The 23,427-nt window shown below is 35.3% G+C and overlaps 2 protein-coding genes and 1 non-coding gene across 4 annotated transcripts; 1 reads left to right on the top strand and 2 right to left on the bottom strand.

The window, feature by feature from the left end:
- Positions 1–240: 240 nt before the first annotated feature.
- Positions 241–2,602, top strand: LOC112784757 (dof zinc finger protein DOF5.6). 2 transcript variants are annotated; one of them, XM_025828076.3, is made up of 3 exons: positions 243–575; positions 1,032–1,863; positions 1,992–2,602. In XM_025828076.3, exons 1-3 carry the CDS (start codon positions 522–524, stop codon positions 2,006–2,008), a joined length of 903 nt encoding a protein of 300 aa, XP_025683861.1. In that variant the 5' UTR covers positions 243–521; the 3' UTR covers positions 2,009–2,602. The 2 variants fall into 2 exon arrangements, with proteins under 2 accessions (XP_025683860.1, XP_025683861.1); XM_025828075.3 differs by having other exon boundaries at positions 241–575; positions 1,032–2,602.
- A 166-nt stretch (positions 2,603–2,768) lies between these two features.
- On the bottom strand, positions 2,769–2,840 carry TRNAP-UGG (transfer RNA proline (anticodon UGG)). Its single transcript has one exon. It is a non-coding gene; the product is annotated as a tRNA-Pro (tRNA).
- Positions 2,841–18,499: 15,659 nt separating this feature from the next.
- LOC112783657 (organic cation/carnitine transporter 3) lies at positions 18,500–20,307 on the bottom strand. Its single transcript, XM_025826691.3, has one exon. The coding sequence runs from the start codon at positions 20,164–20,166 to the stop codon at positions 18,640–18,642; it is 1,527 nt and encodes a 508-aa protein (XP_025682476.1). The 5' UTR covers positions 20,167–20,307; the 3' UTR covers positions 18,500–18,639.
- Positions 20,308–23,427: the final 3,120 nt, after the last annotated feature.

The raw sequence follows: 23,427 nt of genomic DNA, 5'->3' as shown, positions 1-23,427 counted from the left end.
AGATATATATAATTTAATTTATTTTTAATATATATTTTATATTGATAATTAATTTTAATAATATATATTATAATTGATATATTTATATATAGATATATATAATTTAATTTATTTTTAAATTATATTTTATATTTTAATATATATTTTAAACGGATAGAGGCGCTTGATTGAGATATTAGGCATTAGGGACAGGAAGAGGCCCACCATTGTTGTCACCGACGGGGCTTTCACACTGTTAGCCTCACAACACATACATCTTCATATCCTTCCCTCTCACCTTTTTCTTCCTTCTTATTCACATCACCACACCACACACAAACTCATCTTCTCACACTTCCATTCCATTCCTTACACTCCTCTTCATTCTTCAGCTCCGATCCCTCCTTAATTAATGCAGTAATAATATATGCACTACTCTCCCATGAAAATCATCCATCTCATACAAGATCAACAACGTAACCCAAGAGCCCGTCTTTAATTTATTTATTATTATTGCTCGGCCCTCCGCATTTTCGTGATATATGGCTTTTTCTTCTCTGCACATCTGCATGGACTCACCAGATCACTGGTTCCAGGTACGCCATTCATCTCCAAAAATGATGTTTTTGTACTAATTTTTCTATACACCTTCCATTCATCTCTCGTTTTTTAATTATATATCAATCCCCAGATGCTATGCGAAAGACTTGTACATATAACATTCCTCTTAATATATACAAACACGTAGTCAACAATTACATCTTCGCTTTAATTTCTTTACTTTTGAGAAAAAACACAGTTAATTTTCTTGTGTAGTATGCCTCTTGAGAGGTAAAAACTAAAAATTCACGTGATAAATTATAAATTTTTAAATATTAATTTTACATAAAAATAACTGCATTTTAATTTGAAAAAATTTCAAAGTGAATGCCGGAAAAAAGAAAAAGCCAGGGAAAAGAAAATGAAGAGAAGTACGATAAAAAATAAAAGAAAAAGACACATTATTATTTCTTTTATTTTGTTAATTACTTGGACATTATCATTATCATCAGGGAACAGTTCACGACGAGGTCTCCGGCGGCAGCGGCAGCGGTGGCATGGATTCTTCTGGCTCGCCATTATCCTCCTCCGGCGACATTATGAAATGCTCGGCAAGGCCAATGATGGAGAGAAGAATGAGACCCCCGCACGACCAAGCCCTCAAGTGCCCTCGCTGCGATTCAACCCACACCAAATTCTGTTACTACAACAACTACAGCCTCTCTCAGCCCCGCTATTTCTGCAAGACCTGCAGAAGGTACTGGACTAAAGGCGGCACCCTCCGCAACATCCCCGTCGGCGGCGGCTGCCGGAAAAACAAGAAACTCTCCTCCAATTCCAAGAAACACCACCAATCCAACAACAACAATAATAATGATCTTCATACTTCTCATAATAACAACCAATCACATTCTTATTCTACTTGCCCTAAAGATCTTCAGCTTTCTTTCCCCGATGTCCAATTTTCTCACCTCAGTAACATTATTCTTGGTGGTAACGTTAACCCTAATAATAGTAGCTTCATGGAGAGCAAGTTCCACGTTGGCATGCTTGAGAACAATCTTGTTAGGCCAATCGATTTCATGGAGAACAAGCTTGAAGGCATAATTGGGAGTGGTATTAATAGTTCTAGAAGCTTTGATTTCTTTGGGAATAATAATAGTAATGGCGGCTGCGACGAGAACAGCAATAACAACATCAACATGATGATGCTTGGTATGGCTAATAATGTTGGATTGGGACCTAACAATTTTCATGCACTTAATTGCTCTCCAATTGCATCATTTGGCGGCATGTCATCACTTAATGGCGGCGGTTGCGGCAACAGCAGTGTCAACAACATTGGTAATAGTTATATTATGGATTCTTCATCTTCATGCCATCAGAGAATGATGCTGACATATGATGATGATAATAATAATGCCACGATTGATGTGAAGCCAAACCCTAAGCTTCTTTCCCTTGAATGGCAGGATCATGGTTGTTCTGATGCAGGAAAAGACTCATTTGGGTACCTCCATAGTCATGGATCATGGTCTGGCATGATCAACGGCTATGGTTCCTCCACAACAAACCCTTTGGTTTAATAATCTATGTATTTATCGCTTTATCATGAAAAAGATAGAGTATGATTTTCACTTTTAGTATAAATCATACTGTATTACATAATGATAAAATGATAAATATATATATATATATATATATATAAATAGTCTTTTTTATGAATAGGATCAAATTGCTAAGCTCGTTATAGATTTAATTGAGCTTGGTTAATTTGATGAAAGGTGCTAGTCAGTCAACAAATTAAAGAGAGGGTGTGAATGAGAAGGTTGAGAGTCCAAATAGACTGCCTTGGATGCGTTGCCTTTTGATTTGATTAATATATATATAGTATAAGGATTCGTGTCTTTGTGTGCGACACGTCATGGAAGCTTTAGGATCTTATGTGATGTAACATCGAGGAAGATATGGTAGTAGTAATCTTTATACACTATAGTGCTCTATAAATATATGATGTAATGATATAATCTATGCCATCTTTATGAATGAAGACCCTTTGTCTCTATGCTATTGGGGTTGTGTCTATTGATTTGTTTATTGTCCATTAATTTTGTTTCTATGTGTCTGCCGCCATGGACCCATTTTTAACTTTGTATGTAATGTGTAAAGGACCAAAAGTTGTTTCTACATGACCGTTGGATCGGTGAGGAAAGAAGCTGAACCAACATGAGATTAATAAAATGACATTAGGGGCATTCCGAGAATCGAACTCGGGACCTCTCGCACCCAAAGCGAGAATCATACCACTAGACCAAATGCCCTCTTTCTTATTGGCAGCGCTCGGTCATTTTACAGATTTATATTTTTATTTTATTTTGTACACGCGATTTAACGTGTAAATTGTTACGATAAGATCAAACACATGGAATGGATGCTCATTTATGACTTGGGCGGTGAACAATGAAAGAGTCATTTTTCAAAGATGAACTAAAATAAATGAGAGTTGAATATAAGAGCATCTTACCTGTATAAATAGATGGCATCACTCGATACATTTTACACACATGAAAAGCAATAAACAAATCATCTCTCTCTCACTTCTTACGAATACTTCTCTTTTATGCTGCAATCAAATACTCTTCTCTTTATATTTCTATTACAATTCTTTCTCTTCTTTTATTTTATTAGTATTCTAAATTCTCTTTTCTATTACTCTTTACATATAATATTAATAGCAATATTAATCATCTTTATTATATTGAGATTGTAACAATAAACAAATGCGATTCTCTCTCTTTATTTTTAATACTTCTTTCTATCTTTGTATATATATATATATACATTACAACATATAATATTATTATATATATATAAATTATTATTGAGCTAATTATTTTAATACTAGAGTTTTCTATTTATACATCTCTATTATATATATATCTTTTATTTCACAACACGTTATCAGCACGAGACTCTGATCAAATTTTTAGGAAGACTCAGGTAACAAATTTTCATTATGTCGAAGCTCTCTCATCTTGAATTCAATGCTCTTGATATATCTGGAAACAATTATTTATCATGGATACTAGATGCTGAAATCCATCTTGATTCAATGGATCTTGGAGATACCATTAAGGCTGAAAATAATGCATCCCAGAAGGATAAAGCCAAAGCCATGATTTTTCTCCGTCGTCATCTTGACGAAGGATTGAAAAATGAATATCTTACATTAAAAGATCCTGCAGATCTTTGGAAAGACCTTGAAGAAAGGTATAATCATCAGAAAACGGTGATACTTCCTCAGACCCGATATGAATGGACGCATTTGCGTTTACAAGATTTTAAATCTATAAATGAATATAATTCTGCAATGTTTCGAATCACCTCACGAATGAAATTGTGTGGGAAAAAAATAACTGATCATGATATGTTGGAGAAAACTTTCTCAACCTTCCATGCCTCGAATGTGCTCCTGCAGCAGCAGTATCGAGAGAAAGGGTTTAAGAAATATTCTGAGTTAATTTCTTGCCTTCTTGTTGCCGAACGCAACAATGAGTTGTTATTGAAAAATCATGAAGCGCGCCCAGCTGGCGCCGCCCCATTTCCTGAAGTAAATGCGGCAAATCGTTACCCCAAAAGAGGTAAATGGCAAGCTTTTAATAACAAGAAAAATTATGGAAGGAAAAAGAATTATGTTCAAAAGAGAGGATCTCACCAGAAGTGGGACAAAGAAAGGAATATCGGGCAGAATAAATCAACCGAGGAGAAGTGTTTCCGCTGTGGTGGAAAGGGCCATTGGTCACGTACCTATCGTACCCCAAGGCACCTAGTCGATCTTTACCAGGCATCTTTGAAAAAGAACGACAAAGAAAATGAAACAAATTTTGTTTCAAATGATGCTGAGAAATCCACCACTCATTATGATGTATCTGATTTCTTTGAGGACCCTGAAGGAAATATTGGTCATTTGATCAATGATGGAATAGTTTAATATGTGAAATTGTGAAGTATCTATGTAAATAAATAATGTAAAAAAATTTATTGTTAAGTTTTATTTTCTATGTATTTAAGTTTCAAATGTGATGTACATAAATAATGAAATATTAATATGAATTTTGAAATTATTAAATGTGTCAAATTTTAAAATAAAATTTTAGTATATGACATTATTTTATGTACAGTGTTTCTTAGAAAAATAATTCTGATCAAGTATTCAATTTAACTGTGCATACTACTCATTTTATTATTATTTGTTTTTGAAGAATGGCAAGGATATGTAATGAAGATGTATGCCTTGCGGATAGTGCAAGTTCGCACACTATTCTCAAAAGTGATATATATTTTACCCATCTTGTGCCAAAAGAGGAATATGTTAACACTATTATTGGCTCAGGCAATGTGATAGAAGGCTCCGGAAGAGCTATAATTTTGTTTCCTGGAGGAACAAAATTTATAATAAATAATGCACTATTATCTACCAAGTCTCTGAGGAACTTGTTGAGTTTCAAAGATATTCGCCGAAATGGGTATCATGTTGAGACGATGAATGAGAGAAATCATGAGTATTTATGTATCACAACTCATGATTCAAATAAGAAAGTTATATTAGAAAAATTACCCTCACTTTCATCTGGGTTGTATTATACCAAGATTAGTGCAATTGAATCACATGCCACTGTAAACCAGAAGTTTATTAGCCCAAATGAATTCATAACTTGGCACGACCGATTGGGTCATCCGGGAACAACCATGATGAGGAGAATTATTGAAAACTCTCATGGACATTCACTAAAGAACCAGAAGATTCTTAAAACTAGTGAATTTTGTTGTGCTGCATGTTTTCAAGGAAAGTTAATTTTAAGGCCATCACCAGTAAAGATTGGATTTGAGTCTCCTGAATTCCTGGAAAGGATTCAAGGTGATATATGTGGACCTATTCATCCACCATGTGGATCTTTTAGATATTTTATGGTCCTAATAGACGCATCTTTGAGATGGTCACATGTGTGCTTATTATCTTCTCGCAACCTGGCGTTTGCGAGATAATTGGCTCAAATTATTCGATTAAAAGCACAATTTCCAGAAAATCCAATTAAGGCAATTCGTCTTGATAATGCTGGTGAATTTACTTCCCAAGCTTTTGATGCTTATTGTATGGCTAATGGAATAAGTGTTGAACATCCAGTAGCTTATGTTCACACCCAAAATGGGTTAGTAGAATCACTTATTAAGCGCCTCCAATTAATTGCTAGACCCTTGCTTATGAGAACAAATCTCCCAACCTCGGTTTGGGGGCATGCTATTTTACATGCCGCAGCACTTATTCGTTTGAGGCCAACGAGTTATCATCAATTCTCTCCTATGCAATTAGCTTTTGGCCAGCAGCCAAATGTTTCCCATTTAAAAATATTTGGGTGTGCGATATATGTTCCTATTGCACCACCTAATCGCACCAAAATGGGACCCCAAAGAAAATTGGGAATATATGTTGGATATGATTCTCCCTCTATAGTGAGGTATCTTGAGATACAAACTGGTGATGTGTTTAAAGCCCGGTTTGCGGATTGTCATTTTGATGAATCAAAATTTCCAACATTAGGGGGAGAGAATAAGCTTCCTAAAAAGGAACTTAATTGGAATGCATCATCGTTGATGCATTTAGATCCTCGATCAGGGCAATGTGAACTGGAAGTTCAAAAGATTATACATTTGCAAAGAATAGCAAATGAATTGCCTGATGCATTTTCCGATACAAAGAGGATAACCAAATCTTACATACCAGCGGAAAATGCCTCAATTCGAATTGACGTCCCAATAGGACAAGTAGCCACTAAAACAAATTCACGCCAGAAGCGTGGCAGGGCGGAAAATGCCCCAATTCGAATTGATGTCCCAGTAGGACAAATAGCCACGGAAGCAAATACACGCCAGAAGCGTGGCAGGCCTGTCGGTTCCAAAGATAAAAATCCTCGAAAGAGAAAAGAGGTAAATAGTATTCCTGTTGAAAAAGACATAGTAAAGACACCGGCAGTTGTCCAAAATTCTGATATAACGCCAGAAGACGTTCAGGTACCTGAAAATTGTGAAAATGACGAGATCTCGATAAATTATGTCTTTACAGGAGAGAAATGGGACCGAAATAAGACAATTATCAATGAAATATTTGCATATAATGTGGCATTAGATATCATGCATGAAAGTAAGGATCTTGAGCCAAGATCAGTCGAAGAATGTCGACAAAGGAATGATTGGCCAAAATGGAAAGAAGCCATGAAGGATGAATTAGACTCACTTGCAAAACGTGAAGTCTTTGGACCTGTAGTCCGTACACCTGAAGATGTAAAACCTGTTGGATATAAGTGGGTATTTGTGAGTAAACGAAATGAGAAAAATGAGGTTGTGCGCTACAAAGCCCGACTTGTGGCACAAGGTTTTTCACAAAGGCCCGGTATAGATTATGAAGAAACGTATTCCCCTGTAGTGGATGCGATAACATTGCGCTATTTGGTCAGTTTATCTGCATATCGTAAATTGCATATGTATTTAATGGATGTGGTAACAGCCTATTTGTACGGCTCATTAGATCGGGATATCTATATGAAAGTCCCTAAAGGACTAAAGATATCCAAACCATCCAATGAATATTCGCAAGGGTTATACTCAGTCAAATTGCAAAGATCTTTATATGGTCTAAAGCAATCTGGACGAATGTGGTATAATCGTCTTACTGAGTATCTGGCCAAAAACGGATTCAAGAATGATGATATCTGTCCATGTGTTTTTATAAAGAAATCTGCATCTGGATTCGTTATAATTGCTGTGTACGTTGATGATTTAAATATCATTGGGACTCCTGAAGAGATTCCAACAATTATAAAAATTCTAAAAGAAGAGTTTGAGATGAAAGATCTTGGAAAGACTAAATTTTGTCTCAGCCTGCAGATCGAACATATAAAAAGTGGGATCTTTATTCATCAAACAACATACACAGAAAGGATCTTGAAAAGATTTTATATGGATAAGTCACATCCATTAAGTACACCAATGATCGTAAGATCTTTGGATGTGAAAAAGGATCAATTCCGTCCTAAAGAAGAAAATGAAGATATCCTTGGTCCTGAAGTACCATATCTTAGTGCCATTGGAGCGCTAATGTATCTTGCTAATAATACGCGACCTGACATATCATTCGCGGTGAATTTACTAGCAAGGTATAGTTCCTCTCCAACCAGAAGACATTGGAGTGGAATCAAACAAATTTTTCGATATCTTCATGGAACGGTTGATATGGGATTGTTTTATCCCTATGGATCCAAGTCACAACTAGTTGGCTATGCAGATGCCGGATACCTGTCTGATCCACATAAAGGAAAATCCCAAACAGGATACCTGTTCACATATGGTGGTACAGCTATATCATGGAGGTCCACGAAACAGACGATAGCAGCAACCTCCTCTAATCATGCTGAAATACTGGCGATTCATGAAGCTAGTCGCGAGTGTTTTTGGCTGAGGAGTCTGATTCAATATATTCTGTCATCATGTGGACTGATTGATCATAAGATAGCTCCAACTATCCTGTTTGAAGATAATGCAGCATGTATTGCTCAACTTAAAGGCGGATACATCAAAGGCGATAGAACAAAGCATATTTCTCCTAAATTCTTCTTCACTCATGATCTTCAAAATCAAGGAACAATTGATGTGCAACAGATCCGCTCAAGTGACAATCTGGCAGATTTATTTACAAAGTCACTCCCAAAATCCTCTTTTGAAAGATTGGTACATGAGATTGGGATGCGCCGATTTCGAGACATTAAATGATGTCGGCAAGAGGGGGAGACTGTACTCTTTTTTCCTTGGTCAGGTTTTTTTCCCATTGGATTTTTCTTGACAAGGTTTTTAATGAGGCAGTCTCTATCATAGAGGATATTGTACTCTTTTTCCTTCACTGAAGTTTTTCCCATTGGGTTTTTCTTTAGTAAGGTTTTAACGAGGCAATAATCCTAAATGGTCATCCAAGGGGGAGTGTTACAATAAGATCAAACACATGGAATGGATGTCCATTTATGACTTGGGCGGTGAACAATGAAAGAGTCATTTTTCAAGGATGAACTAAAATAAATGAGAGTTGAATATAAGAGCATCTTACCTGTATAAATAGATGACATCACTCGATACATTTGACACACAGTGAAAAGCAATAAACAAATCATCTCTCTCTCACTTCTTACGAATACTTCTCTTTTATGCTGCAATCAAATACTCTTCTCTTTATATTTCTATTACAATTCTTTCTCTTCTTTTATTTTATTAGTATTCTAAATTCTCTTTTCTATTACTCATTACATATAATATTAATAGCAATATTAATCATCTTTATTATATTGAGATTGTAACAATAAACAAATGCGATTCTCTCTCTCTTTATTTTTAATACTTCTTTCTATCTTTGTATATATATATACATTACAACATATAATATTATTATATATATATAAATTATTATTGAGCTAATTATTTTAATACTAGAATTTTCTATTTATACATCTCTATTATATATATATCTTTTATTTCACAACATAAATTTTATTTTTGGTATCCATTATCTGTTTAGTTTTGGTCTCATCTTTTCTTTTTGGTTGAACTTGTTTTCGGACTCTTCATGTGATAAATACAGTTTGTCAGAGTAATAAGGCCCAAATCATGCTTGGTTATACCCTGAGAACTGAATAGGCCTGTAATAAATTCTAAAATACTTTATAGGAAAAAGAGGACACACGCACAAGTACCAAGAGATGGTACAACAAATCCAGCAAATAAGCAATAGCAATTTAGCGGTGGTAATGGCGGATAGCGGCAAATTTTTGTATTTTTCGATCCCGTCTTGTCTAAAATAATTCGCATACAATTGGCTTTGTTTCTATTAGCGGGGAATAAAAAGTTGAATTAGAGTCAATATCCATTTTATCCTTATAATAATCAAAATCTAATAAATAAAATTAGAGTAATTATTTAAATTAATCTCTGAAAATTTTAAAATTGGACACTTTAGTTTTCTAGTTTTTAAAATACACAAAACTCTCTCAAGTTTAACTCTGACAGACAAATTAATTTTTAGTCTTATTTTACAAAACTCTCCAAATTTAACTTTGGCAGACAAATTAGTCTCTGATCTTTTTTTTGTCATTGACAAATAAAAAATGCTAACATAAAGGTTTGAACTAGCACACATTGCAGTCAGCTATCCTTATGAGACATATTAGTCTATGGAGTATATAGGTCATTCAGACCTTCACTCCATCTTCCAAACAACCCAAACCTCTCTTTCATCACCCACATTTTCTTTAACGTCTCTTCCTTCCGTACTAAACTCGCTTTCTTTGCACACCTCCCATCCCTCACCTTCTCGGACATCAACTCCCTCGCTGTTAGAGCCTCTCACGCTTCGGAATATCCAAAAATGATGTCGTTCTCTTCCTCTCCCTAAACACTAACTACTACCCCGTCGGCTTTCTCGCCGTCACCGTCCTCAGCACCATCGCCTCCATCGTTAACCCCTCCTACACCGTCTTCAAAGTCTCCAAACTCAAATACTGCAACCCGAAACTCATTTTAACCGTGCCGGACCAATGGGATAAAGTGAAGACCTTCCATCTCCCCGCAGTTTTTCTCGATTTGAATCCCACCGTCCACATGTCACCATCACTACAAGAAAAACGTTGATTACCGTCGGAATTACCGTCGATTTGTACCGGCGGATTTACCAATAGATTTTCCGACGAAAAAGAGAAAAATTCGCCGCCATAAAAGGTTACCGTTAGAAGAGATTTTCTGTTGCTAAAATCGATGGTAATTATTGGCACAAAAATATAACTCACCAGCGCCACTGTTACCATTGGATTTTTTGTCGGTATATTCCGCCAGTATCACGGTTTTGATGATTTATATTTTCTGACGGTATGATTGGGTTAAATTCAAGCACGAAACCCTTCCCCTCACTTGTGCGAATGCTCTCTTTCTCTCTCTCTCTCTCTCTCTCTCTCTCTCTCTCTCTCTCTCTCTCTCTCTCTCTCTCTCTTCTCATCTTCTCTCTCCCTCATCGTCGAACTGTCACCTTCGCCACCACCAAGAGCTTGTCGTCGTCGTCGTTGCCTCCTAGAGTACCTACTAGAGCCGCCGCTGTACGTCATTGTCGATTCTGCTGCTGATGCTGTCCCCGCCGCATCCTCCATCGTGGTTGCCGTTCATGTCGCCGTCACTGCTGCCTCTGTCACCACCATGTTGAAGAGACCTTGCAGCCACTATCATCAAATTTATTGTTGGTATGATTATTTTATTTTTACATATTAATTTGTGATTTTAGCATTTTGTTATGATTTTTTGTTAAATCAGAGGTTAAATTTTTTTTAATGAAGCATGTGATTAGGATTTTTTGTGTTAATTTAATGGATGTAAAAATTAAATAATATTAGAGTAGGTTAAGAATGCTTGAGTTGTTTGAAGATTTTAGTTGAGTTTAGTAAATGATTTTCTTTCAATTTCATTAAACTTATGTCGCTTATTTTTGTCTTGCCTCTTATTAGTTTGGTGAAATTAAAATTAGATTTTAATTAATTGGAATAGTGAGTTTGACTTATTCTTTCAAATTACTTTTTGAATTAGTTTCACCTTATAAATTTAATACATTGTCCTTTTTATTAGGACGGTGCTATTCTCTTTGAGATCAATTGGAGTTTGTTTTTTTTGTTGTTTGTGCAGTAATTTTTCAGGTTGGTTTTTTTATCTTTGAATATAAAGAATTGTTTAAATTTTTTGTTAGACTTACTTTTCCTATGATAGAGTTTTAGGACGGAAGTAGGACAAGGTCGCGTAGTGACACCTTCTCGAAACCCTTATTTGCTGGAAAATTGTGGAGTTATAAGGGGTTGCACACTAGAAAGGTCAGGATTTGATATTTTATTGAATGCGTATATGTTATAATTTATGCCTGCAACTGTTTTCTCTGTGAAAACTGTTAGATTTATTTGATGGATGTCTCTGAATTAAGGAGAAGTTTTGTGGATTTATCGTTTAAATTGTTTAAACATGTTTGGTTTGTCATAAAATAATAATTGTATTTGGCGGGAGATTCTAATTATATGATACACTTTGCCAAATTTTCTAAAAAATGAATAATTTGTATTGTTCGTTGAATTCTAAGGTGTGTGTTTCAATATGATTCCAAGTCATCGTCTATGGATGTATGATAGGGATAATGATGGCCGTAGTTTTAAAAACCTGAATTCTTTGAGGGGGTTGACGCGTTTATTGCGTTTGTCTTCAGTATGAAACCGTTTAGGTCTAAAGGGGTATCTAGGTGTCAGTGTCAAAAGTATTAGCTGACTAAGTGGTTAGGACCTGCGGACATAACGCTTCACCTCTACCGTAACGGGTTCAAGGATGGGTATTGGATGTGGACGAAATACGGAGAAGTGGACAAGCAGGAAATTAACCAGTCTGCCTCGAATTTGAATAGGTTTGATGGTTGATCAATGAGGGATCGAGTGGTGAGAGAACTAAACATGGAAGAAATGACTTGGGAGAGTAACCAAGAGAGATACAATGAGATGATGTTTGATACAATAGGGGTTACGGAATTCCAAGAGGCTGAACAAGAGCCTAGCCCGATGGCAAAGAGATTTCATCATCTGTCAGAATTTGCTGTGAAACCTTTGTTCGAGGGGGCATTCATTTGGAGTTGTCTGCATGTGTTAGAATAATGATTATTAAGTTGGAGTCAAATCATACCCAAGAGTATTTTGATTAGTGGACCACACTTTGCAACGAACTGGTACTTGTCGGGACCATAGACATCCATCGCAACCACTACGAAGCAAAGAAGTTAATTTCGAAATTGGGTCTAAATTCGGTGAAAATTGATTGTCGTTTGAATGGTTGTATGCTGTATTACAAGAGGGATGCAAACCTAACTGAATGCAGATTTTATAGATCACCGAGGTTCCAAGTCAAGAGAGAATAGATTGGTAAACGCCGATTAAAGAAAGTTTCAATGAAACGGATGTACTACTTTCTCTTAATCCCTAGGCTGAAACGATTGTATGCATTGATGAGTTTGAACGTTCACATGACCTGGCATAGTAACAACAATAGAGATGATGGGATCATGGCGTATCCATCACACGGAGAAGCTTGGACGCATTTTGATTGAGTCCATCCTACATTTGCGAGTAAGCCTAGAAAAATGCATGCTGCATTGATGTAGACCATTAACAACTTTCCTGCATATGAGATGTTTTGAAGTTGGTCCACTTAGAGCAGAATGGCATGTCCCATTTGTATGGAGGATACAAATGCATTTTGGTTGATGAATGGCGGTAAGAATTCGTGGTTTGATTGCCATAGAAGATTTCTCGACATGGATCATCCTTTTTGGTGCAATAAGCACTCGTTAAAAAAGAATAAAACTGAACAACAAGAGACACTTGTGAGGTTGGTTGGTAGGCAAGTTTGGCATTGTGTTAGTAGAATTCCAAGGATCGTCGATAACGAAGCAGGTTTGAGACCTCCAGGATATAGCAGGATGCATAATTGGACTAAACAGAGTATATTTTAGAAGTTGCCTTATTGAAAAGACAACTTAGTTTGACATTATCTCTATGTGATGCACATTGAAAAAAAAAACATGTTTGATAATATTATGCACACAGTAATGGATGACGAGAGAACAAAGGATAACGATAAGGCTAGGTTAGACTTGGTGGATATTTGTAGGCGGTCGAGGCTGAACTTAAAGAGGCTTGATAACGGGCAGTGGGCTAAACCAAATGTGATGTTCGCTTTAACGAAGGGCTAGAGGAAAAATATTTGTAAGTGGATTAGAGGATTAAGGTTTCCTGATGGTTATGCCTCTAACTTGAGCAGGTGTGCAAATGTCTCACAGGGTAGGCTTTGCTGGGTTGAAGATTCATGATTGTCATGTCTTCATGGAGTCTTTGCTTCTTGTCGCATTCAGAGAACTTCCAACCAACATCTGAAAATCTCTCACGGAAATAAGTGAGTTCTTTAGGGAGTTATGTGCTACGAAACTTAACATCAATGATCTCATAGTCATGGACAAGAATATTTTAATCATACTTTGTAAGTTAGAGAGGATATTTCCTCCATCCTTTTTGGACGTTATAGCACACTTAGTAATCTACCTACCGTACGAAGCAATACTATGTGGGCCAGTCCAATTTAGGTGGATGTACCTATTTGGGAGGATGATTTTTTCATTCAAGTGCATCATGAAAAACAGAGCCCAGATTGAAGGTAGCATCTGCGAAGCATTCCAAGCTAAGGTAACATTCGCATTTTGCTTATTCTATTTTCAGTCTCATGTTAAGTCACGTAGAACAAAGGTTGCAAGGAACGATGAGAGGGGAGAATCCTCGTCAAGTGGAACAACATACCCAATCTTTTCTTCGGAAGGAGGTGCAATGGGTGCGGGCAGTGACTACTGGTTAGAGCAGAAGAAAATCAATATCGCACATCTGCATGTGTTGCTTAACTGTGACCAGATTTTACTTTATCTCATGTGAGTTTTTTAAGTCTTCGTAAATATTGAATTCTGTAAGATACTAACTTCTTAATCTAATCAAAATTTCTTTATTCTATTCTATCATATAGGTTATTCCAAAAGGCAAATCCTAATACCTCATTAAACAATTTTTCACATTGGTATAGAGAATACATCAGCGTGGATCTAACTGACACAACAGATTTGGAACTAGTTGCACTTAGTTGTGACCAAATGAATAATGGCACTAGCTACCCGATATACAATGTTAATGGATAATATTGGTTTCATTATTTACATTGGTCGATTGAAAAGAAAACAGATAACACTGGAGTTTGGGTTCGTGGGGATTCAAGCAATGGTCATTCTGATTGGTTTGGTGTATTGCACAACATAATTCAATTATAGTATTTCTGTCGCACTACTTACACGGTGTGCGTATTTAAATGTAAATGGTTTGATCCAAATTCACGACAAGAAACATGAAAGCAAAAGGACTACAATATCACTGAAGTTAATGTAACTAGGAAATATAGGCACTACGATCCTTTTATTCTACCTCAAAATGCACGACATGTATATTATTTGCCTTATTTGGATTCATGCAAGTCTAGTTGGGTGGTTGTAGTTAAGACTAAGCCAAGATGCCCATTGAGTTTGATGATAGGACAGAGGGTCAGGAACTTTACCAGATTAAAGACCCAACTCCTTCAAAAATGGTGGTTGCTATACCGGTGAGCCAATTACTCTTAGGTCGGCTATTATAGATGATGACATCATTGACCTTGGAATAGATGACAACGCACTACCACCAGAGGACGACGATCTTCAAGAAGCAGACGGGTCGATGGCGACGAAGAAGAGGAAGACGAGTTCAATGAACAGAAAAATACATTGGAAGGGGAGGATGGTGAAATAAAGGAAGAAGATGATGAATCTGAATTGGATTAACATAATTATGGTTTTATGATATGTATTTATTTTCCAAATTTTGAGAAGAATATAATATAATTAGCATTGTTTCAAATATTTCAATTATCATCATTCCATATTTTTAATTTGTATGTTTGATATTTCACATCAGGTTTAAAGCACTGTTTCAATTATTAATTATTAGAGTACATTATAGATGGACGAAAAAAGATTATGAAAAAATAAAAAAAAAGACTAAAGTAAGAATATACCGATTGTAATAGCCCAGTCAATTTTTCAAAAAAAAAATGAAAAAAATATTTCCGTCGGCATTACCGTCCAAATCCGACGATAGTAAGATGGCGTGGAGACGTATGATATGGCGCCAATGTTATCGTTGAAAATTTTTTGACGGTAATGTTCAATAGATCCATTTTCTTAATAACCATATTCCATCACTAAATCTGATAAAAATTACCATCAGATGCAAAAATTCGACGGTAATATGTTACCGACGAGGTTCATTTCGTCAATTAAATACAAATGCAGAATCCAACGGTAACTATTGTACTTTCAGATTTTATTCGTTTTTTCAATGGTAATTCTGATGGTATTGAACGTTTTTCTTGTAGTTCATCGCAACCGGCCTCCAAGATCATAAGCTTCAATGATTTAGTGAAACTCGTCGGTGTTGAAGTAGAGCTTTCAAAGACCAGCGTTAAGCAGAGTGACATGGTGACACTGCTGTACTCCTCCGGAACAATGGGGTTGAGCAAGGGTGTTGTATGTTCTGACACACTGGAACTTCATCCCTGTGGCGACGATGATATGCATGGACAACGAGATAGCAAGGAAGATGCATGACGTGTTCCTATGCTTGCTTCCAATGTTTCACATGTTTGGGCTGGCGGTGACGCTGTACGCGCAGCTGCAACGTGGGAACGTGTTAGTTTGCTTGAAAAGGTTCGAGTTGAATGCGTTGTTGAGAAGCATCGAAAAATACATGGAATAATTTCAATAATTTGTCTTTTTTGCACATGGACAGCCATATATGTTAGTCCAGGTCTCCATGTTAGTATTTTTCGTTTGTTATTGACGAAAAAATAATAATATAAGATTATGGACTAATTTGTCTGCCAGAGTTAAATTTGGGAGAATTTTTTGTGTATTTCAAAAGTTGGGGGTTAAAGTGTCGGATCTTGAAAACTTCAAAGACTAGTTTAGGTAATTACTCATAAAATTAAATTTCAAAATTTATATAACCATCATCACATACATCTTTTAAATTAAAATAAAAATTTAAATATAATATAATATTATTAATTATTTTACTGATTATATTATATATATACCGGGACGGGTAGGGCGCAAGCATTGCCTAAACCCGATCCCATCTTATCCCTACCTAAGGTCCTGCTTTGCTAAAAATCCACCCACATCAGAGTGAGTAAGGAACGAGTTGAGTACCTGTAAATTCGGATAGTATTACCATCCCTTTTAGCATCTATAATATAGCATTTATGTTTTTCTTTAAAAAATATGTTTGTACTATTTTTGTGTATATTTTTTAAGTATACAAAAGAAAAATATATAAAAAAAAATTATGCATATCTTATTTCTTTTTTAAATATGACACTTATAGTTGATTTATGCTGGCAATGAGCTCAAAATAAAGAGGCTGGAATAGATGTCTAAATGTGCCAGTGAGGTATGGATCGGATACACATGAATTGGGAAGACAAACTTTTTCAATCATACATTAAAATTTGTTTTTTGTTGTAAAAAAAAAGTTCACTTAGCTAGGAATTCTTACATGATATGAAAGTAAAATTAGTCATTTGTTCTGTTTGATTTATTCAGCAACTACTATATGACTATATCAGTATAATGGCCCTTTATATTATGTAGCATGGTTAGTTTCTTTTCAAATTTTAAATATTTGAAATAATATAAAAATTTATTATACAGAGAAAATTATTAAAAAATATTAAAAAATTATCAGAATTTATTATTTTTATTTAATAATTAAGTATTAATATTTAAAAGTATAAACTAAAAAAATTATTTTTAAATTATTAGACTAAAGAAATTAAACTTATGACTAAAAATATTGACAAAAAAAAAAAGGTTAAGTACGATTTTGGTCCTAAGCTATAGTTCGAAAATTTTTTCGCCTCCAACCTTTTTTTGCATACAAAATCATCCTTAAGGTTGAACTTGGTTTTAAAATCGTTCTTACTTTAAGGACAAAAATCGTACGAAAATAGCGGCGAAAGCGGAAACAAAGGTGAATCGTAGACAGCTTCTTTTTCTTCTTTCCTTCTCCTTCCGCAGCAGGAGCAAAAACATTCTCTTTGTCTTATTTTTTTTTTTTTTTTATAATTTTTTTTATGGATAATTTGGTCCAAAATTTTAAGATTTAAGTAAAAATGACTATTTTAAAACTTGGTTTTAAACTTTAGGGACGATTTTGTAAAAAAAAATGTTGAGAACAAAACAAATTTTCGGTCTATATCTTAGAGACCAAAATCATACTTAACCCAAAAATAAATTGTACTAATCCCTGAACTTTCTCAATAGATAAGAGCAATGCTACATACCAGCAAATATTATCATTTTTTTACTAATACTTAGCTAGCAATAATTTGTACTCATATTTACAAACGTTTTGCACACAAAAAAAATATACAATTTATACCTATATTTATTAGAATTTTGCACACATAAATCAATATAATTTATATCATATTTTTTAGCACACATAAATTAATAAAATTTATTTGTTAAAAATAATTTAATATTTATATTTGACCAAAATTACTAAAAATTGTTCGCTCCAAAATTTTGTCACAGGTAATTTTTAGGGGTGTTCACAAGTTCGGGTAACCCGATTACCCATCCAAACCCAAACTGAACCGATGATTCTCTTTGTCAATTGATTCGAGAAATAGTTCTAAGGGTGCAGAATCCAAACTAATCCATTAACCCAAACTCTTTATTAATTAAATTAAAAAAATAAATTAAAAATATACATATAATTTTTAGTGAGACCTAACCTTAAAAGCATTACCGCCTCCACCCATTCTATCGTATTTCTCTCTCAAAAAACCCTAACAAAAAAATTCCTACCATTACTCACGCAGCTATCCTAGCAAATCGGCGTCGGCTTCCACACGATAGCGGCAGAAGGTTGAGGACAAGCCAGCAACGTCATCTTTGTTTTCGATCTGTCAATGTCGTCTTTGTAAGTATTGTCTTCTCCGGCAGCGTCGTCTTCTCTCTAGCAGTGCCGCCGTCGTCTACTCGTCACCAAAACAACGTCGTCTCCTTTGACTGTTAATTTTTTGTTAAAATTTTAAATTCTTAATTCTTGTTAAAACTCATGTTCATCACAAATTCTATATAATTTTTATTAATTTTACATATTTACTATATTTATAAAATTTTTAAAATAAAATTTTTATTTTTTTATTTTTTTTATAAATTCTTATTTCACCAGATAATCAATTACTCCAATCGAACCAATTTATTTTTAATCAGTTTTATTTAATTCGAATACATAACAAAATGCAAAACCGAACCAACTCCATCCATAAATATCTTATTATTTTGTTTAGAGCACCTGAAAAAGAAAATTCCTTTGTCCATCATGCTAACGTGGCACTACGCCCTTTGCTTTCTTCATCTTCCATGGTATCAGAAAGGGGTCTCCCTCTTGTCTCAGGTAAGAATACCCCAAATACACCACTACAACAAATCACCAACCCAAAAACTCCATAACAAACAAACTTGTTCTTCCTACCTTCACCCACCACTACCGGACTAATCGACCCACCCAACACCAGCGCTTGTCTCGCCATCGACAACGCCGAGTTTCTCACGCAAGTCGGAAACAGCTCCGTCGTGTAGATCAGATACACGTTAAACGCCGTGCAAGCACTAAAGAACGATATCAATTCAAACCAAATTTCCATCTGACTCCACACCTTACCTTCTATGCTCGACAACACACTGAATACTCCACTCACAACTGTGAAAACAAGAAGCGCGTTTCTTCTCTTGAACTTATCGATAAGCACGAAAGTCAACAGAGAAGACGGAAGCTCCGATAACGCGTTAAGCGTGACACTGAGATAAAGGTTGAAGGACAAGTTTCCAAGCCCTAACGGCATACCGTAATACACCAATCCAATTCCGAATCCGGAAGCCATAACCGTCCATAACCTTCTAGAAGACCATTTCTTTTGCAACAGAATCTTCAAAGCGCAATACAGATCGGTATTGTTCATGGTTAGATCCGGATCCACATTGCTTGGGAATATTCCGTTGACTGCGAGGTTAACGTTACTCTGAGTGATTGAAGAGATGCATTTCAACGTCTCTGCTGCTTCTTCTTTTCTTCCTTTCACTAGAAGCCATCTTGGGGACTCGCGAACGAAGAACTTGACAATCACGCAATAGAAAATGGCTGGAATTGAAGTCCACATGTAAAGGTTTCGCCATGAAGAGTTTCTGTTAGCGTAAGCCATTGCAGGAAGGGACAAGAACCCGATGGTGAAGCAAAAGAATCCAACCACGCTTATTTGCCCGCGCCACCGGTTACCTACGAGCTCAGAAGTTAGAACGAGAGCCGAGGTCCCGATAGTGGCGCGGGCAAATCCGCAGAGAAATTTGATCAGAGAGTATACCCAAATATTTATAGAGAATGCGGCGAGTAGCGAAGAGAGGGACATGAAAAGGCACGAAAATAAGAGCATGTTCTTGCGGCCTAGGGAGGAATCAGCCAGCGTGGCAAGAACAATGCCACCGACTAAGCATCCAAGAAAGAACAAAGAAGCCGGAAGGCTTGTGACGAAGGAGTTTTCGCATTCCAAGCCCCATTCGGATATAATGGAGGCTCTTCCGATGCTGACGTGGTCGTCCTTTTCGGTGCAGTTCAGTGATGGTTGTGCATCGGTGAAGACGCTGATGAATGTTTGTTGAGCATCAAAGACCCAAGCAAAGGAGACAAGAACTGCTTGCAGGAATTGGGACCAAGTGAATTCTCCAATGCATTTCTCAACCGTTGAAGCAAGAGAAGGAAGGTGTTTTTCTGATAATAATAACGGAGGTGGTTCTGTAAGAGAAGAATCAGAATCAGTTGGTTGAGAGAGAAGAGGGGTTGACTCAGCCATAGATATGCATTGTATGTTCGAATAAATGTTGTTGGAAACTATATATGGATGTGTGTTAAGATTTAAGGCTTTATAAAGGAAAGAAATCTTAGATAGTAATTAGTTTCTAGCTAGAATGATGTGATATATATACTATTACTATTTAGATCTAACCATTTATTAATCGTTACAATTTGAACATATGGGGTTTTTTTTAAATAAATAAAATAAATTTGATGAAAGTAAAAGATTATCTAAATTGTGAATATAATAATTGCAGTCATGAAATTATGGAAAGTCAAATTTATTTATGCTGCAATTTATAAGTTTTGTTAACTTATTAATAATTAAAATAAAAATGCTATTTGTACAACAAATTAGTGACTAAAATTAGTCACCAATATATTTGTGTATAAATACATGTGTAGTTTAATTTATTTTCAATGCGTATTTATATTCTAACATATATTTTATATTAGTAACAGATTTTAGTGACTGATTTTAATGTACATATAACATAATTTTAATTAAAAATATCAGGTGACTAATATTTTTTTACATTTACTTTTTGAGTTGATATTTGTCAGCTTCTCATTTTTTTTTACTGAAAACTATTGATTTTCTAAGATTTTTCTTAATAAATTACTATAAAACACAAATATATATATATATATATATATATATATATATAACTATTATTTTTAATGGTAAAATAATTATTTTTAATTATTAATTTTAATTATATTATTATTATTATTATTATTATTATTAGTTAAATTAAACTAAATCAATTTTATATGATAGTACAGCTTGTGTTACATTTGCTAGTTATCACATATCAAACCAATGTCACGCTCTCTGTCATTCTAATACTAACAAATGCTTGAAAAGGTGGGTCAGTAAACCTTTTGGAGGGGAGGAGTGTTAGGGACAATAACTTTTATATTTTGTAATTATTAATTGATTATTAATAGTATTTTTAATGATATAAGATTATATTCAATAATAAAAAATTACTTACTTTTTTTTTATGATTAAGTGCTGATCACAAAACACAAAAATTATTGAAAATTTTTTCTTTGGGTATTGATAGAAAATTATCATCTTGTGTTCGGTTGGTATTCTGCATCATCATATTCCTAGTTCATAATTATCCGAAATCATAATTATCGGCAAATGGTTGTGGACATCCATGAGGATGAACATGATCGAAGAGTAAAATAACCATACGATTCTGATCACATCTCCAATGATATGATTTGAGGGCCTACTTTAGTACTTTAAGTTGTCATGTCATAAGAAAACTGCACTAGTTCGCCGAACAGAACAAAAATGATACCTAGGGGCGGTTGATCTGATTTGCTAAACGGCAGAAAGCATAGAAACTAGCAACGCCTTTGTTTTAAAATAAGACCGTTAGAATTAATTGTTAATTTTTTAAAATAATTATTTATTAAAAAATGTTATTACACAAAAAAATTAACTATTAAATTACTTGTTCAAATACTGATGCACAAACTTAGCCCGTTCCAAAAAGAAATAAAGTTGAATCAACACTATAGATAATATTTAGTTTTACGCTATTATCTACCCGGTCACATAGAGATTGAATACGGTCGACATGAGTCTAATCCTATTTATCTAAATAAGTAACTAATTCTTATAATTTCTCCTACTTATCTAAAAGAGATATGAATAATTTTCTTATTAAAAGGAAGTAACCAATCTACCATCAAAGGTGAAGCTATTTAAAAGATAGTTATTAATTCTATATCTACACTTATAAATACTTTGACACTCTTAGGTATTTTTGGAATTCCAATCTACATAAAAATCTACCTAAAATTCTTGCTAACTTAAGGATCGGAGTCTTACAGGTACCACCTCGTACCTTCACCAAGACATCGGACAACGACACCTCATCACAAGGAAACATCGGACACAACCCCAAATGGAGCTTGGACCTCACGTTTAGGACTAAATCACAGTTTCAGATAACCTTCGCAACATTGGCGCCGTTACCAGAGACCTTGTAATCGACACCATATGATGACAGACGACATTCTAGAAAACGGACACACGACTTCTGACTAAGAGACCTATGAAAAAGAACAACACAACGATGATCGTGCATTCGTCATACCTCCTCGACCTGACAAAGGAAAAGGTGTTACTGGTGATACGCATCCTGCAAATCAAGTAGGACAGAGAATAAGCTCAGAAGTCCATCAATCGGGAGGATCGGAAGAAAGAGATCCTACTGAACTCATGAGATTGGTTCACGGACATCAAAGTCAGTTAGATGAGAGAAAATGACAACGTGAATTGGAATGAACTCCACAAAGGGAGATATGACGATGAAGAGAACTGGAAGAAAAACTCGAGAAGTTGGAATCCGACCTTAAGGGTAGGAGAGCACGAGCCGATTGAGCAAAACTGCCCTTAGGAGGTGAAGATATATTCATAGAAGAAATCATGCGAGCTAAAGATTTCAGAAACTTCAAAAGTCTATATATGTACCTCTACGATGGAACCACCAATCCAAAACATCATCTGAGTAATTTCAAAAGTTACATGTATTTGGCAGGCGCATCAGATGCAACGCACTGTAAAAATTTCTTGGCAATGAAGTAGTTCGATAGTTTACCACCCAAATCGGTCACCTGCTTCGACGATTTGGCGAGAAATATTCTTACCCGATTCTCCATCCAGAAAGATAAGATCAAGCATGCCCCAAGTCTCTTGGATGTAAAATAAAAGGTCGGGGAATCTTTGCGAGGTTATATGAAAAGGTTCAACAAAGCGTGCACGGAGATTCCAAACTTACCTACCGAAGCAGTCATTATGGGGTTAGTCAATGGACTCAGAGAAGTCCCATTCTTGCAATCCATATCCATATCAAAGAGACACCCAATATCTTTATATGAGATAGAAGAGCAGACGAAGAAATATATCAACATGAAAGAAATGACAAGACTAAGGGAACCCATATCAGGACAGAACAGGTAGTATCAAGTCCGGTGTAAGAAAAAAAAGAAAAGAAAAAAGTAGAGTACAACTCAGAGAGACATCAAAGATACCATTCTTATATCCCGCTACGGGTCTTCCTTGTCGATGTGTACAGAGAAATCTGCCACATTGAAAAGATACCGCCTCCTAGACATACTAAAAGCAAGAAAGGTAAAAATCGGTCAGAATTTTTCGAATACCACAGGATATATGGCCATTCCACCAACTATTGCTATGCTTTAAAGAATGTCATTGAACAACTGACCATATAAG

The sequence above is a fragment of the Arachis hypogaea genome, chromosome 20 (genome assembly GCF_003086295.3).
Source record: "Arachis hypogaea cultivar Tifrunner chromosome 20, arahy.Tifrunner.gnm2.J5K5, whole genome shotgun sequence".
Lineage (NCBI taxonomy): Eukaryota > Viridiplantae > Streptophyta > Magnoliopsida > Fabales > Fabaceae > Arachis > Arachis hypogaea.
Note: the sequence above shows the minus strand (reverse complement) of the source record. Positions and strands in the feature narration are given on the sequence as shown.

What these genes read in the sequence shown, in the direction of transcription:
- LOC112783657 (XM_025826691.3), bottom strand. Translation starts at nt 20,166, where the DNA reads ATGGCTGAGTCAACCCCTCTTCTCTCTCAACCAACTGATTCTGATTCT.
- LOC112784757 (XM_025828075.3), top strand. Translation starts at nt 522, where the DNA reads ATGGCTTTTTCTTCTCTGCACATCTGCATGGACTCACCAGATCACTGG. An exon ending in CACCAGATCACTGGTTCCAG is followed by an intron (nt 576 to 1,031) that starts GTACGCCATTCA and finishes CATTATCATCAG; the next exon opens with GGAACAGTTCACGACGAGGT.